The 16,431-nt window shown below is 43.8% G+C and overlaps 1 protein-coding gene across 2 annotated transcripts in view; it reads right to left on the bottom strand.

Moving 5' to 3' along the window:
* Nucleotides 1–16,431, bottom strand: part of GLI3 (GLI family zinc finger 3) — a 276,807-nt gene that overhangs the window by 88,608 nt on the left and 171,768 nt on the right. For both annotated transcript variants that reach the window (XM_064575454.1, XM_064575455.1), the window contains exons 5-7: nucleotides 8,542–8,744; nucleotides 5,584–5,730; nucleotides 61–262 (exon numbers count right to left, since the gene is read on the bottom strand). In XM_064575454.1, coding sequence (XP_064431524.1) covers nucleotides 61–262; nucleotides 5,584–5,730; nucleotides 8,542–8,744 — 552 coding nt within the window. The remainder of the gene's footprint in view (nucleotides 1–60; nucleotides 263–5,583; nucleotides 5,731–8,541; nucleotides 8,745–16,431) is intronic.

The following is a 16,431-nucleotide window of genomic DNA, read 5'->3' on the forward strand; positions in this document are numbered from 1 at the left end:
CCAGTCGGGCACTGCCCCTTCATTAAAAGAGAGACACCGTGGATTCAGGAAAACACATACCTGATTGCGCTCGCAGACAAGTGGCCGTAGGAACCGCTTGCCGAAGAGCTGCTGCGAGAATTATTGAGAATCGTGACCAAGGAGTTGGGAGACGTCCTTATCATCGTCTGAAGGTCAAAGCTGTGATCGGACAGCGGTGATATGGACAGCGTACGTTTTCGGCTCGGCCTGGCTGACAGCCTGGGGCTGGGGAATCTGGTGCCTGTTGCAGAAACAAAACAGAGCCCGGTTACCTGTGGCTCTAACTCTGTACCTGTGATTCACTGCTATGGGCCTGGCTGGAAGAAGGGAAGGTTAAGAAGCCAGCAACTTGCGGTGACAAGTGCCTCTCCACCCACTTGTGATCTACTGGCTACAACTGAGGAAATTAGGGAGAAATATTTATCTTCCAGGGCTTACCTCGGGGGAGCTCTGTTTATTAATGTGCAGGCAAAATGATAAATTGCTAAACAAAAGGGAAAGACTTTTATGTGTTATCCCTCTCATTTCCAGTGATTTATGAATCTGACGGCTGCTTAGATATTCCCATCATTAATTCACCACAAGCAACAAAGACAGTGGTCCCCACAGTTACACAACACACCCCTCCCCATCCCAATGCACACCATTTTAAGGCAATGAGCCAAAGGAGAAAATGATTTAAAGCATCCGAAGATTAGAAATTCAGCTTAGTTATGCCCTCATTTCCCCATGATTTCTGTAGTTATCTGATCCATGTATACGTAAAGCTTTACTAAAACAACTGATAAATGCATTATCCGAAATTAATGGTTCTCAGTCGGGGGCAAATTTGCGTCCAGGGGACATGTGACAACATCTGGAGATGCTTTGGTTATCACAATTCATGGGGTGCTACTCCCATCCAGTGAGTAGAGGCTGGGCGTGCAGCTGAAAACCCAGCAATGCCCAGGACAGTCCCCAATGATGAAGAATTCTCTCCCCCCAGTAGTGCCGAGACTGAGGAACCCTGTCTCAGTTCCCTACAATCTAAAAGCGTAAGTCCCAATAAACATTTCAAATCTCAGGATGTGGTTTGTTTGGAGGTGCTCCAAGGTGGGGGATGGGGGAGGACCATGTAAGCATTATAATGAGATTTGATGGATCTATTTTAGTGCTCTGGACCTCGCTTCTTCAGTCAGAACTAAGAGGGAATAAAGCATTTGTTATTAGAAATCTATTAAGGTTCCTCCAATGAAGTTCTAATCTGGAGGTTAGTTAACACAGTTAAATGCATGCCAGCTTGGTACAATGTTTTTACCTAAAGAGTTAAAAATGAAATGCCAACTTGCCTTCAATTTGTTAGATACCAGAGATGTGAATTTCAGAAACTAGCTATGCATGTGGCCAGAGGCCCACATTCCTGCCTCTTCTAAGGTTACATGTACATTATGGAGTCATCAAACCAAAGTTGAATGAAAGAATGAGGACATAATCCCACTCCGTAAGAGGCAAATCAAACATGATTCCTTTTGAGTAATAATGGAGGGTTTCTATTTTACAGTACAGATATATTTGCATATGGGGACACTACAATTTTGGGGTACGCAGAGCACTGAAGTAGAAGGTAAGCCTTCTTTATAGAAAAAAGCCTAGCCACTTGGTCTCTGGAAACTTCCACGGGAATATTTTCTTCATCATGGACCTTGACACAATCCAACATGCTTCAAGATCATTTAATGAAATGAAATCGATGAATATGAAAGAATGTATAGGTAATATCATAGAATAGAATAAATAGATATAGTTTATAGTTAAAAAATAAATCACAAACTGGAGCTTAGGAAGTTAAGTTAGTACCATCCATGTATAAAACTGGAAAACCAATTTGAAAGATGAAAATGGTGCCTAGTCAAATTTTTGTTTCAGACACATTCAAAACTGAGTTTTTCATTTAGAATAATTTCATTATCAGCCTGATTTAGGCCATGCTAGTACCAATATAGCCACCCCAGCTAGATACACATCTTTTAGTGTTTGAATCAGCATCTCACTTTTATTATGGCATCTGCCTTACACAGAAATGTTCCACATTTACGCACTCGAGAGGCTAATTTCATCATAGTTTTTCTTTTTTTTTTTTAAAGATTGTATTTATTTGAGAGAGAGAGCACAAGCAGGGGGAGGAGCAGAGGTAGAGGGAGAAGCAGGCTCCCCCGCTGAGCAGGGAGCCTGATGTGGGACTTGATCCCAGGACCCCAGGATCATGACCTGAGCCGAAGGCAGACGCTTAACTGACTGAGCCATTCAGGCGCCCCTGGTTTTTCAGTGAAGAGCTACATTCCACTTCCAAATGACTCCAAGGACTCCAGACTTACTGTCTACTTCCATATAATCCTCAGCAGTAACCCTTCTCAATGGGTCTCAGTGATCACTGGCAGAGTTAAGAGTAACAGGACATTCTAGACAGAGATGATCCCTGGAACACCTCTAATTTTTTAAATCACTAACTAGATAAGGTGGCCATCTGATGTTACGAAGCAACACAGGTCTTAGGGGCCCCTTACAACGTCCAAAGACAGAGCCCAGAGGCTTCCCTTCATCCCTTCTGAGGAAACCTTCCTGTTACCCATGGCCTGGTTGGTCCAGCTCCTCTCTGTTTTTCCCTCCAGGATGGGCTCTTACATAAGTCTGTCTCCACCATACAAATAATGTGGTTTTGGGGAGCCCGCAATTCTAGAATGTTCCTCACAGGAATCATTTGCTCTCCTGTCTTCTAAGGTCATTAATCCCGAGAGACAGAATTAGATCCATAAAGCAGACTTGCTTATTCTTTTATTTTAATTCTTTTATTTTATTTTATTTTATTTTATTTTATTTATTTGAGAGAGAGAATGAGAGAGAGAGAGAGAGCACGAGAAGGAGGAGGGTCAGAGGGAGCAGCAGACTCCCCACTGAGCAGGGAGCCCAATGCGGGACTCGATCCCAGGACTCCAGGATCATGACCTGAGCCAAAGGCAGCCGCTTAACCAACTGAGCCACCCAGGCACCCCCAGACTTGCTTATTCTAACATGCAACATATAAGTACTCTGTCCTGTACATGGCAGAAACCCAGATATGCCCATTGTTGGCATATTTAAAAGGCAAGTGCTCATCTAAAACCAGTTTCTTGGGGCGCCTGGGTGGCTCAGTCGGTAAGTGTCTGCCTTTGGCTCAGGTCATGATCCCAGGGTCCTGGGATCGAGCCCCACATCGGGCTCCCTGCTCAGCGAGAAGCCTGCTTCTTCCTCTCCCATTCCCCCTGCTTGTGCTTCTGCTCTTGCTATTTCTCTCCCTGTCAAATAAATAAATAAAATCTTTAAAAAAAATAAAATCAGTTTCTTGTGGTTTCTGCCAACTGAAGAGTCCTGAAGATCCGTTAACAATGGAGGAGAGTGACCAGCTAGATTCCAGTTGGGCTTGGCCACTGCACGTGCACATCCAAGGTGGTGATTTATAATTGTTTTTGCTTTTCTGTTGGAAAAGTCTCCTATGATTTAAATTCTGAGTACTCTCCTTATGTTATGTTTAACTAAATGCTATTTCAATTTTTTTTAGAGGGAAGATAGTATTTTAAGCACTTTCCAACCCTTTAATATACTCTTTCTAAGCTCCTAATAACCAAGTGAACAGAGAAAGTCAGCATTTTGGAATGGTGATTTGGGATCCCCTGGTGAGGGGAGCAGCTAAAACACAAGGTGAACATTTTCGAGACAGCTGAAAGAGAAGTCACCCAGTTCTTCACTGATCATACACGGTTTCCTTCTAAAACATAAGCCCGAGCATTCTTATTGTTCCAACACAGATATCTCCAATCTGGCTTTCTGTTAATTGTTTTGTTTCTCTGTTCTAATAAAAAAATCTGACAAAGAAAAAGGAGGTTTCTTTTTATGTGATGAATGATAGGACATCTAAATTCCTACTTAATGACAATCAATTTACCATATAGTCAGGCAAATTAAAATTCCTTTAATTAGTTTTTACAAAGTAAAAGGGTAGCTTCATCCTTTATTTAGATAAAAACCACCATTGCCTGACTGAACACATTCTCATCAAATATAGAAGGTAATGTGGGCTGACCTTCCAAGGATTCTCCCCTATTTTAATTCTTTATTTGCAGATTTTTAAATAACTAATTTGCATAATAACACTGAACTTTTTTTCCCAACAATCCCTAATTGAAATGTGGTTATGATGAATCTGAAATGTAAGCTCTTGACTCTACAAAGCCAAACAACAAAAGCCCTGCAGAAGATAGAACACATTTCTTTTACTTTGTGTGTGGTAATGAACTCCCCAGTGGAAACCATCGCAAGCAGGGATCCCGGGTAACTCAGCTGAGTTTGTACATGGCCGTAAGAAGACGGAGCTGTGGAAAACAATCACCCTCTCTCCAGTCCAAACATGAAGGCTGCATTAGAGAGCTGACCAGTGCACACCTTTGTCACAGAAGAATCCAAACAGACTGTAGATGAAAAAGCTCGGCCACCAGGAAAAACAACCAACCAACCCCCAACATATGCCCTACTCAAAGCCGTTTAGTTGTCATAGTCAAGGGGTTGTGGCTTTCATTGATGGACACCTCAGACAATGCTTCCCATTCACTTCCTGGCACCTGGCAAATGGAACTGAAAGAATCTGAATAAATAAGAACTCTTGGATGTTCTGAACCGTGATATTCGTAGGCTCATTTTTCTATATGTCTAGATAAGTGACCCAAAGGAATCACCATAAGTCTTGAGGAATCCAAAAACAAGTGATATAAAAAGCATCAAAGGATGCCATTATCTTCTACTGTTACGTGCTAAAAATAGCTCTTTCTGATTTGGAAATGCTTTTTATTTTTCCTAGATAAAAGGTCTTAGTGAAATATAATTTTTAATGTGAAGAAAACATATGAGGCAAAATAAATCCATGGAAAAAATGCAAAAACCAACTCTAGGTTTTTTGTAAAAATTAAGTTTTAGGGGCTCATAGGTGGCTCAGTTGGTTAAGTTTCCAACTCTTGGTTTGGGCTCAGGTCATGACCTCAGGGTCGTGGGATCAAACCCTGTGTTGGGCTCTGTGCTCACCGGGAGTCTGTTTGAGATTCTCTTCCTCCTCCCCCACTCACATGCATGCACATGCTCTCTCTCTCTCTCTAAAATAAATAGATGAATCTCTGGAAAAAAAATAAAAATTAACTTTTAAGCATAAAATCTAGAAAAACAAAGAGTGACTGGGTGAAGTATGTCCATGTCATCAAACACATTCCCTTATTTTGTTCTCAGGACAATCAGGGCAGGAGAGTTCTTTACATATCTGCCAAATTACAATCACCTGCATCTTCCACTTTGTTGGTATCCCGGAGCTCTCCACAAGGAGCTCCAGGATGGCCAGATGCGTAGGATCCTCTTAGAAAACCAAGGAAAGCCGAGCACCAAATATGCTTCCTCCTTCTCTGATTTCAAAGATTAGACAGTCACCTAATTGTTGCATCTTTCTCTACAATTCCCGAGTTAGCATCCGCCACTGCCAGGATTACAGAAGAGAGCCCTCTCACTTACTGTCCATGGCGTGAAGATACTCCATGTGGATGGTCCCAGCACTGGCTGTGGCGGCCGAGGGAATGATGTCCGCGTAGGGGCTGCGCTGGCCAGCTAATAGAGCCATCTGATGATAGTATTCCGCGGGGCTGACCCCGGCGTGGGGGGCTAGAAGAGCAGACAAGCAAAGCATGGTGACTAGTTGGAACAGGTCAATAAGACACGTTTCTTCAGACATCCCCAAGTCCGTTGGCCACGTAGCCCAATGTCAGCAATTCCTTTCATGGGCTCATTCTAGTAAAACTTCTGTAACTCAAACTGTGCTTTCCACTGAAGCCTACTAGATACCTGTCACTTGAAAATAAAACTGAAGAAAAAGAATAGGAAAAATAAAATGTATTATAAAATGTTTGAGGCTAAAGAAAGAGCCAAGAATTCTAAATGATTAAAATGTAGGGCGCCTGGGTGGCTCAGTTGGTTAAGCGACTGCCTTCGGCTCAGGTCATGATCCTGGAGTCCCTGGATCGAGTCCCGCATCGGGCTCCCTGCTTGCCAGGGAGTCTGCTTCTCCCTCTGACCCTCCCCTGTCTCATGCTCTCTCTCTCTATCTCATTCTCTCTCTCAAATAAATAAATAAAATCTTTAAAAAAAAATGTATATATGTTCTCCTTCCCATGTGTGCCCCCCCCCCCCCAGTTAAATCACTTCTTAGATAAAATCACATTTCTTACAGTGGTAGACAACAGAGACAACTGTGATATCTTTCTGGACACACTTCCCTCAGCTCCTGGCCAGAGTGCCTGAGTCAGTTCTCACTACCTGGAGGGCCCAGAGCTTACTAGGGGAAAACACAGCGTAGCTTTAACCATGCACAACTGGGTGATAAGCTGCAATTTTGTGTTCCATAATTTTAAAGCTCTTTTTTCCCCCTTTTTTCATTACAAAATCAAAAAGGAAAAATACCTATCAATCTGGAGCAATTTACTGGCAAGAGTCAGCTCTGTAAGAGTGGGATAATAATCTGTTTCCATTGCCAATTTATGTGCAAAAGCAGCAAGATACTGTAGCAGTTCTGAGGGTGGTCTCCAGATTCTCCAAGATCTGGATGCAAATCCCAGCTCATCTTACCACTCCAAAGGGCTGTCGGTAGCAATGAATCCAACAGTATTCAGCACATAGCATTCCATCAGTAAAAGTTAGTTTTACAATTATTATGTAGAAACAACGGGTATTCTAGCAATAGGTCTGTGTATGTTTAGATCTGTGTCCACACTTTTTATACACGATAAAAATATCTAGACACACAAACCTCTTAGCCTACATGTGAGAGTCATCTGTGACTTGACTGCATTTGATTATTAATTAGACTCTTGAAAGGCAAGAAGAGGAAGGCAGAACAAACCAACCAAAGAATGTTTTATTCATACTCATCATCAAATACTATGGAAAACAGATGACACGATGTTTTAACTCAAGGTTCCACTTTCCCCGGGCCCAGTGAAATTTCTGCAAGCCAGGCATAACTCCAAGTGTGTTGTGAGGTGGCCTCCCTTACCCCTCTCTTCCTCTCTTCTGTGCAGTCACTCATTTCTGCGAACTCCTAAATACTCCACGAAGATGGCTCCATTTGTCCCCATTGTAACACCAAATCCAAAACAGGAGAACTAACTTGGGTCTGACTCTCTTACAGTTTCATTTTTGTGATGTGACTCTTGTCCAAACGGCACAACGTATTCCTTTGGTACCTCCTAACTGTATCTGCTGAGCTGAATCAGAAAGAGATGTGCGGATAGCTACTGAGGCAGCACAGATGCTCCTGGAAGTAGAACTGAGCAGGGATGTACTGAGAAATCCCACATGGCTTCCCACCTCTCACCACCACGCATAGCCAGCTCCAAGAAGGGTCCTCAGGGAGGAGGTGGGTGGTGCAGGGTCACACCGCTCAGTGAGACAGGACTGCACGGGGGTTTCTAACACAAGCCCCAGCGATTAGTGAGCTGCTGTAGAGAACCCCTAATCTGCAATTTCTAATTAATATGGCTTATGCAGTTCTGGACCTTAACTCAGATTCCAGCAACTGTGGGCAAGTGAAGTTTGTGTATGTGTGCAAGAGATGGGAAATGCTCTTCCTGAATCAAAGGAGTGTTTTATAATTTGACAGTTATGGGATACACAGCTCTAATTAGTCTTGTGAAAAGTAATTAATTGGGAAGCTAATAGAACCAACAGGAATTTGACCCTTGAGAGCTTAAAATGAGCATTGTGTATAATAAAATTAAAGTCAAAGTTGGTTTCTTTTCCCATCATATCCCTTTTCCAGTTTTCACGGGGCATGATCAAGGGTGGAGGGCATGTGCGACGGACCTAGATCATCACGTTCTCTAAGAATTGCTACTCAGAGTGTGGTCCACGGACCAAAGCCCTGACACCACCTGGGAGCTTTCCAGTGTGCAGAATCTCAGCATCCCCCCCAGACCCACCCCACACAGAATCACGTTTTATCATCACTCCCGGGTGGTCCACGTGCACAGTGGGATCTAAGAAGCGCCGGTCTAATAGACACATCTGTATAAACACGCCTCTCAGATGTGCAGAACAGAAAAGCGTTCACTGGAAGGTGAGCAAATGGCTGGGTATGCCTGCATGCTGTGTGAAGGGCGACCGGGCCGACTAAGAACACAACAGTGGATGGAGCCAGATGTCTGGAGTCAGTGAGCTCGGGCTTTGAGTTCCAGTAGTCAGTGGGCCACGTTGCAAGTTACTTGGCCCCTCTGCTCATTGCTCTCCTCACCCGGTAACAAGACAATAACCCTACCCTCACGGAGATGTCCTAACACTGACGTGAAGCATGCTCTTAAAGCACTTAGCACAGTGTCTGGCACACGGGAAACGTTCAGTCAACATCAGAGCTGCTCCACACCACGTTCCAGGTGGGGCATGAGGTGGGAAGCAGAACGGGTCGGTTGGGGACTGACTCACCGTCTGTGGGGCTGAGCCCCCGGGCTGCCGAGATCATGGAGAGGGACGGGCTGTGAAGAGACCGGATGTAGTCCATGTAGGGGTTGATGTAGGGGTGTGGAGGGCTGAAGGGGGGTTCAGAGGCTGCAGCGGGGTTCCGGTGTGGGGAGATCCTGATGAAGGGCAGGTCTGAATACGTTGGGCTACTAGATAAGGCAGAAGGCCTGGGTAAAAAAGAAAAGCAGACACAAGAAGTATGGGTGAGACAAATATCTCCACAGGAAAATAAGAAGGATTTTAAGTGAACTCAAGGTGTCTTGGGGAAAAGACATCAGGCATATATGTTTCCAGTACAATGACCTTAAAATCATGGTGACAAATGCAGGTAGAATGGTACTACACAATTATTTGGGCCAAGAAAATGAACCTCTGAGAAATTTCATGGCACTCTGAATACAGAAAAATAAAGCCTGGCCTTTGGCTTTCCTGATGACAAGAAATTCTAAACCATAGGCATCTGAGTTTAAGTAGTTCTGTGATCATATGTTCCATTTGACCTGAACATTAGTTTCACCACTGAAAGCTTACCTCTTACCATCACGGTGTTGCAGAAGGAAACGAGAGGAGAGGAGAAGAGAGGAGAAGAGAGGAGAGAAGAGGAGAGGAGAGGAGAGGAGAGGAGAGGAGAGGAGAAGGCAAAGGCAAAGGCAGAGAAGGGAAGGGAAGAGAAGGGAAAGGGAAAGGGGAAGGGAAGGGAAAGGGGAAGGGAAAGGGGAGGGAAGGGAAGGGAAGGGAAGGGAAGGGAAGGGAAGGAAAGGAAAGGAAAGGAAAGGAAAGGAAAGGAAAGGAGGAAGGAAGGAAGGAAGGAAGGAAGGAAGGAAGGAAGGAAGGAAGGAAGGAAGGAAGGAAGGAAGGAAGACGAAAGAAAGAAAGAAAGAAAGAAAGAAAGAAAGAAAGAAAGAAAGAAAGAAAGAAAGAAAGAAAGAAAGAAAGAAAGAAAGAAAAATGAATGAATTGCAAATTCATGTGGTCATGCACACAGCGGAGTTGCCCATAAAGGAAGGATGCAAACTGCAAAAGTCTGTAAGAAATGTGCAATCAGACACTATATATCTGTGCTTGAACCTTTACTGCAAGGGTCTTGCAGTTGGGGGTAAATCCAGTTTCACAGATCTGGGCTTCACCGTTGGGAAGACATCTCCTCCTTTCCATGAGCCAGCCCTGACAGCGCCCTTCCCTTGCTACTCATCTTTCAAGTGCCACCTGATTAGCCACGTCCAGGAATTAAGTACTCCCGGGGCTAGAAAGTTGGAAAAGAATGAGGGTTTGATCGAGCCTTGGTTCTGACGAATGAGCTGATGAAGATAAATTCTAAAACACCTTGCTGCCGCCCTAGCCTGAATCGCTCCTGGGGATCCTTTCCCTGAGGACCACTTTTTCCAGAACGGCCAATTTGTGTATCTCCCCCACCCCCACCCCCCACCCGGCACTGCCTTGTTTCTTCTCTAATAGAAAATGTGTTGTGTGGATAATCCAGTGAACTGCCTCCCTTCCTCATTCACAGAGGGGATGGCCACAGGAATGAGAGGCCGTGATAGAGACGGATCTACCGAGCACGGCAAATTCCTCTTACGCCACCGGCTTTCAGCGCAAAATGAAAGGGAGGGGAGAAGGGAGGGGAGACGCATTTTCTCATCATGCCTCTTGAAGCAAAGGTGCGCCCTGGCTGGGTGCTGGCCCCCATCACCCTGTCAGAACACAGTCTTGGGAGCAGCCAGCCCCACCAAGTGCACAGTGTAGACACTGAAATATATGAAGCCACAGATCAGTAACACATTTTCTCTCAGTGGAAAATAAGAGGTTGAAATATTGGGGGGGGGGTGCTCACGTGCTGTTTCTTACTCTTTTTCACTTTGAACTAAAAAAAAAATGAGGCTTTTTATTTGTTATTTGGATGCCTCCGTTGGTGAAGTAAAATAAAAATCTAGTTTTCTAAATTTACACGTGGGCAGAGTGAGCACTCGCCACCTGAAAACAGCTATTTCTTTTCAAAACAACTTGAGGCTTTCCATACCCACTCAGAAGTTAGTAAAATGACTTATGCTTAAATAGAAATCGGCACAGCCTATTAGCCTGTCTTATTTTAGCTCTTTATGGCAGAACAAGTTAGCTCTGTGTTGTTGGTTCAATCCTAAGTTCCACTTAGACATGTTGCTACTTTAGAGCATGGGGATGCTCCAGTTCCTTAATTTTCTTTTGACTGGAAAGGAAAATCAATCTTTCCAGTCCGATTCAAAAGTAATTACTACAAAATACAAATTTATTTGCAGATTTATGATGAGAGACCAGCAGAGCAGAAAGGTGGACAAGTAGACATTTCCAGAACTCTATGAGATGCTAGCTTCCAGATAAGCTCGTCTTGTGAACCACAACAGTATGGACTCAACATCAATGAGGACAGTGGCACATCTTACTGGGTTGTTGTTTTTTTTTTCCTTTTAGACAAAAATCGTAACCTGTAATTTTTCCGAAATCCCAGAATTGTTGACAAGGGTAAGTAAGAATATTCCTAGAGGCCTAGATTCCGTTTTGAAGAATCATGCACAGGAAAAAGAAAAAGTCAGCATCCAGAACAACATGAAAATCACAGAGGCGGGGCCAGCTTTCAGCAATCCCAAAGAAACAAGGAAGCCGGGAGACAGGCAAGGCTTTCCTTCTCTCACAGGTCCCAGGACGTCTGACCCACGTGGCCCTTTCCCACAAGAGGACTGAAGATAACTGTTCCAGGAGCGGCCATGAGTGAGCAATCATCCTGGTCACCGTGTCCCCACAGGACGCCAGGGCCCCACCGTCCCTTACACTCCAAGAAGAAGCGACAGCAGAGAAGAGGGCTGGTTCCTCACGGAGGTGAAGTCAGGAACCTATTTCACCTATTTCCAAACAACACGGTAGGACATGCCTTCAGACGGGAATGCAAATAAGAAAGCTATAAGTTAATTAACTGCCCTAAAGTAACAAACCACCTAGTACTCAAAGGCCAGCCATCCCCAGGATCCAAATAGGAAAATGCTTAATAAGGGTTACCCAGTGAGGGGAACTCCCATCAGGAATTCCGGAGACAGGTGAGTCAGACCCCCAGAGCAGCGGTACCACGGAAGGGTCCGGGCACCGAGGGGAACCGATGTGGACAGCAGCTAGCTGTGAGACCTCATAAGCAATGCCCACCCTATCCTAGTCCGTATTGGTACAGCAGGGAGGATTCCTACCTCCTGGGGGGCTTGGCAAATTAATCTAAGTAAAGCCGCATGTACTGAGCCTGGCATCAAATAAGTGCTCAATGCATGCACACATACATACATACATATTATACTAACATGTTCTACTCCTAATATACACACACATATGACACAGACATGCGTACATGTGTGTATGCACATATATGTACACACACACATATAAACACACCCGCACATATACGTACACATAAATAAACACATGCATATTAGGGATGGCAAATGTGGCATGCTATGTGATTCTCAAACACTGAAATACTGGAACCCTCTTTTCAAAGCAAATCGTACGGTGAAATCATCCCTGTTTGCTTTGCTCCCCAACCTGACAGAACCCTGGAAACACCTCCTTGGATTTCCAGGTAAAATCATGAAACCACACAAGGTGGTTAAAACATAAACTCAGTAATCATATGCAGGAGCTTTGCAAGAAACTGGATGCGACTGTAGTCTGTCACTCAAGATAAGTTGCCTTATACATAAAATGGAACAACAATAGCTCCCTCCCGGGGCTGCCCCCGCTGAGATGCACTGGGTACTCAGTAAGCGGCGGTGGTTGATGTTCTCAGGGGTTGCCAGAACCATCCAACAAAACTCGTTTGTGTGCGTGACTCTAAACTCAACAAAGAAAAGTCCCCATGGCAAGACTTCTGGAAACTTGTTTCCAATTTCCTTGCTGTTCCCAATTCTTGGCGGCTAGATCATTTATCGGTTATTTTGTTTCAAACAGTAAAGCAAATTGGAGAGAGCAGGTCAGGTTCTTTAAATGTAACAGGTGGCAGGGGTCACTGCAGTATGGAAGCCAAGCTGAAGATTATGACAAGAGGGATGGATTCTGTTGAAGGAGGAGGACGGGGGAGGGGTGGAAAAGGCACCCACAGAATTTTCCATATAAACGACATAGGTTATTTCACAAACCATCATAAACTTTACCAAGCTCGCTAAAGATCTTCACTGAGGATTATAGTACCACCAGGAAAAGAAATTACAAGCGTCTCTTTCTTGGTTTGTATTTTTAGTAGATACACAGAGATGGAATTGAAGATTACAGTTGGCCTTCTGTGCCTTTCTCTGCCTTTGTAGCTTTCTGCTCTCCCCCGGTTCTGGGGTCAAATGTGGCCTGGTCACTGAACGTGGCACAGACCATGGAGAAAAAAAACAACACAAGAAACAAACAGACATTCTGGGAAGACCACCGACACTTGGAACTGCACCAAGAACAGAGATGCCGTGCTATTTATGTTGTAGCCAGAGTATAGAAATATGCCTGTGGCCCTCCAAATTAAATCATACACACTACTGTCCAGGAAGCAGACGCCCAAACTGCAGAGGGTTGTCAGGACACAGTGGAGGAGAACAGCTGATGTCTTATCACCTCTGCATGTTGTCTCATGCATGCCAGGCCCGGGCGCCCACTGAGGGATGCCGGCCCCTGTCCTATTTCCACCCATCTGTTCTTCCCAGGCCAGGAAGACCCGGTGAGGGCTGTCGTGTTGTCTCTGTATTGCCCAACAGATTAATGAAGTACAGTTCCAGACAAGATAGAAGGTGGGGATCATCTTGGTGTTCTCCCAAAAGCCAATGAAGCAATATAAAGTTGTATCTGTGGAGATAATTTGACTTCAGATTATTTTTTTTATAAGGTCATGAAAATAGATTACAATGAAAAGAGTAGAGGATTCTTGTTAGAGCATTTTTTAACACTATTCCATGATAAACTTAAAAAACAAAACCACATATTGTGGAGAATAACTGGATTTCTTGGTTAGAATGAAATACCATTATATAATCTAATTTGTTACTGCCTTTTCATCTATCTTATTGGGTTACTAAAATGCCAAGATTAAAATCATAGTATTTAATCACCTGCATTACCCATTATGAGAGCATTAAACCAGGTTTATACGCTGGATTATTACAATTGCTTTCGCATTGCTTGGGACACTGGAAATGTACACATACCCCTTGCATCTTCGCTCAAGGGCTCCAACTACCTGAGGACTGAAATGTCGGGGTTTTTTACATAACAAGTTTATTTTCTGCTTAATTTTGTTCTTTGTCTAACAAGTAGATACGCTTCATATTCAGGAGGTGGCCTAAGAGAGAACAAAGGGGAGTCATCCCTTATAATGTATTTTTAACCAACTAATTAATTATTCAATAAGCGCAATTTAAATAAATCAAAATGTATAATAAAAATTAGCTCTCCATCCAGTGAAGGAAACAAACAAAAACACCCACAGCTAATATGCTGCACAGTCCTGGACTTGATCTCTCCCTCTCTTCAAGGCGAGCTTCCAGATAACCTCTGCCCCAGAAGCATCCTGTGACCCTGAAACGTACAGATGGCCATGCCTGACTCAGCGCGCTGAGCCTCCCTCTGGAGTTGAGTAATGAGCTGGAGGTGGAGGGAAGAGTCGAGGCATCCATTCTGCTCACTTCCTCTCACTGGCTGGAGCTCTGCTGGTGGCGTTCCGGTCCCCACGGCCATGACTGCGCAAGCGTGACCCCTTCCGGGGCTCTAGACTTTGCTGAGCCACTTTTCCCTCTGTGGGCCCCTTCAGATGAGGGGTGGTCACCGCTGGAGTCTACTATCACTTTGGGGGCCTTTAACCTTGTCCACCCCTGTGTAAACACCTGCTCCGTTAAACATGCTCCCATGGAGGTGGAACTGACTCCAGTCTTTTACAAACTTACATGTCGGATTTCTGTTTTTAGAAGCTACACGCATAACTACACTGATGAATATTTCAATGATCTGTTCATTTGATGTGTATTTTTATAGAAGAGCCACTTACTAAGAATCCCTTATGATTTCAGAACTTGGAGGAATTTCAGTAAACATATGATCGTTTAGTCCCTGCTTCCAAAGAGTTTATAGCCAAATAGGATGAAAGGCACAAACACATGAGTGTCTAAGAGTGAGTGCTATCTGATGCGTCAGAAGGCACCGACGAGAGGCTTCCAGCATGCATGTTGGTTACCAAAAATACGGAATGTGAACTGCACTACAAAATGTAGATAGGATTTGAATGGAAGTGGCCACTGAAGAGGAAGATTAGAATATTGCTTATTGTGCACATTAAGGCAGGGTGCTGAGTTATCTTACATATAAAATTTCAGAGCTATGGTTAATTTCTCTAACAAAACACAAGAGAGAGAAATACTTATTTTAACGGCAAAACATCATTTCAAAGGATTTTAAAGAATGACTTTCTTGTTTTTATTTTCTATTTATGTCTGAGGAGTTTACATACATAAATGGAAAAGTTGAGATTATTTTAAACGGACACTAAAAAACAGTTATTCCTAATGCCCAAGCTCTTCGGATCTAACCAATGTCAATATTTCAACGTACTTAGTACCAGCATTTTTTCAGGCATTATGCACTTCTGACACAAATAAAAGTATATTTTGAATTACACTTTCTCCCTCAATATTAAAAGGTTTCTCTAGTATCTTTTAACAGACTGTACATAAACATCGCCAAGAAGTGCGGAGCAGATGAAAGCCATCATGAGGGATCATTAAACATCCACAGAATGGCTAAAATTAAAAAGAAGGGGCAGCGCGACGTATTGATGAGGATTTGGAGCAACTGGAACTCTCCAACAACGTGCGTACGTATGAGCTGTCACAGCCTCTTTGGAAAACAGTTGGGCATAACGAACGCAAGTAAATGCACACCCTGTGATCTGGCCATTCCTTTCCTTGACGTAGCCACAACGGTGGCGTGGGCCCAAGTCCCACAGTCTCCTAGGCTGTTCAGAGCAGCGTTACTCGTGCATGTTTAAACTGCAAACAACCGAAGTATCTATCAACAGGAGAATGGGCGGGGCACCTGGCTGGCTCCCTGGGGAGAGCCTGCAACTCTTGATCTCTGGGTTGTGAGTTCGAGCCCCACGCTGGGTACAGATATTACTTTAAGAAATAAAATCTTCAGGATGCCTGGGGGGCTCAGCCGGTTCATCAGCTGCCTTTAGGTCGGGTCATGATCGATCCTAAGGTCCTGGGATCGAGTCCCGCATTGGGCTCCTTGCTGGGGGAAGCCTGCTTCTCCCTCCGCCTGCCATTCCCCCTGCTTGTGCTCCCTCTCTCTCTCTGATTTAGTAAATAAATAAATAAATAGATAGATAGATAGATCAACCTTTAAAAAATAAATAAATAAAATAAAATCTTAAACAGTAGAATGGGTAAATGATTCATACCACAAAACAGTGAGTAGCTATGAAAATGAACAAACTGCAATGTGGAAAATCTCATAAACATAATGTGGACTGAAAGCAGCCTGACACAGAAAGAGTCTAATATACTGTATGATCCCACTTATGTAAAGGTCGGTAACAGACAGACCTCAACGTTACCCTTAGGATAGTCAGGATAATGTTTACCTCTGGGTATGTGGGTAAGTGTGGGAGGAGGGCTTCTGGGGTGCTGGTGTTCTATTTCTAGCCTTGGTTAGTGGTTAGAGGTTTTCACTCTGTGATAACTCGTTGTACTTCACTGAGCTGTATGTGTACATTCTGTGTGCTTTTCTGTTTGTGTCCTATTTATTACCATTTTTTTTAAAAAGGATACACCCATTCACATGTGTCAAATATATCAATAGTTTCCACAGTGG

The sequence above is a fragment of the Mirounga angustirostris genome, unplaced genomic scaffold, assembly GCF_029215605.1.
Source record: "Mirounga angustirostris isolate CCGP_5_RB_7025 unplaced genomic scaffold, mMirAng1.0.hap1 SCAF_12, whole genome shotgun sequence".
Lineage (NCBI taxonomy): Eukaryota > Metazoa > Chordata > Mammalia > Carnivora > Phocidae > Mirounga > Mirounga angustirostris.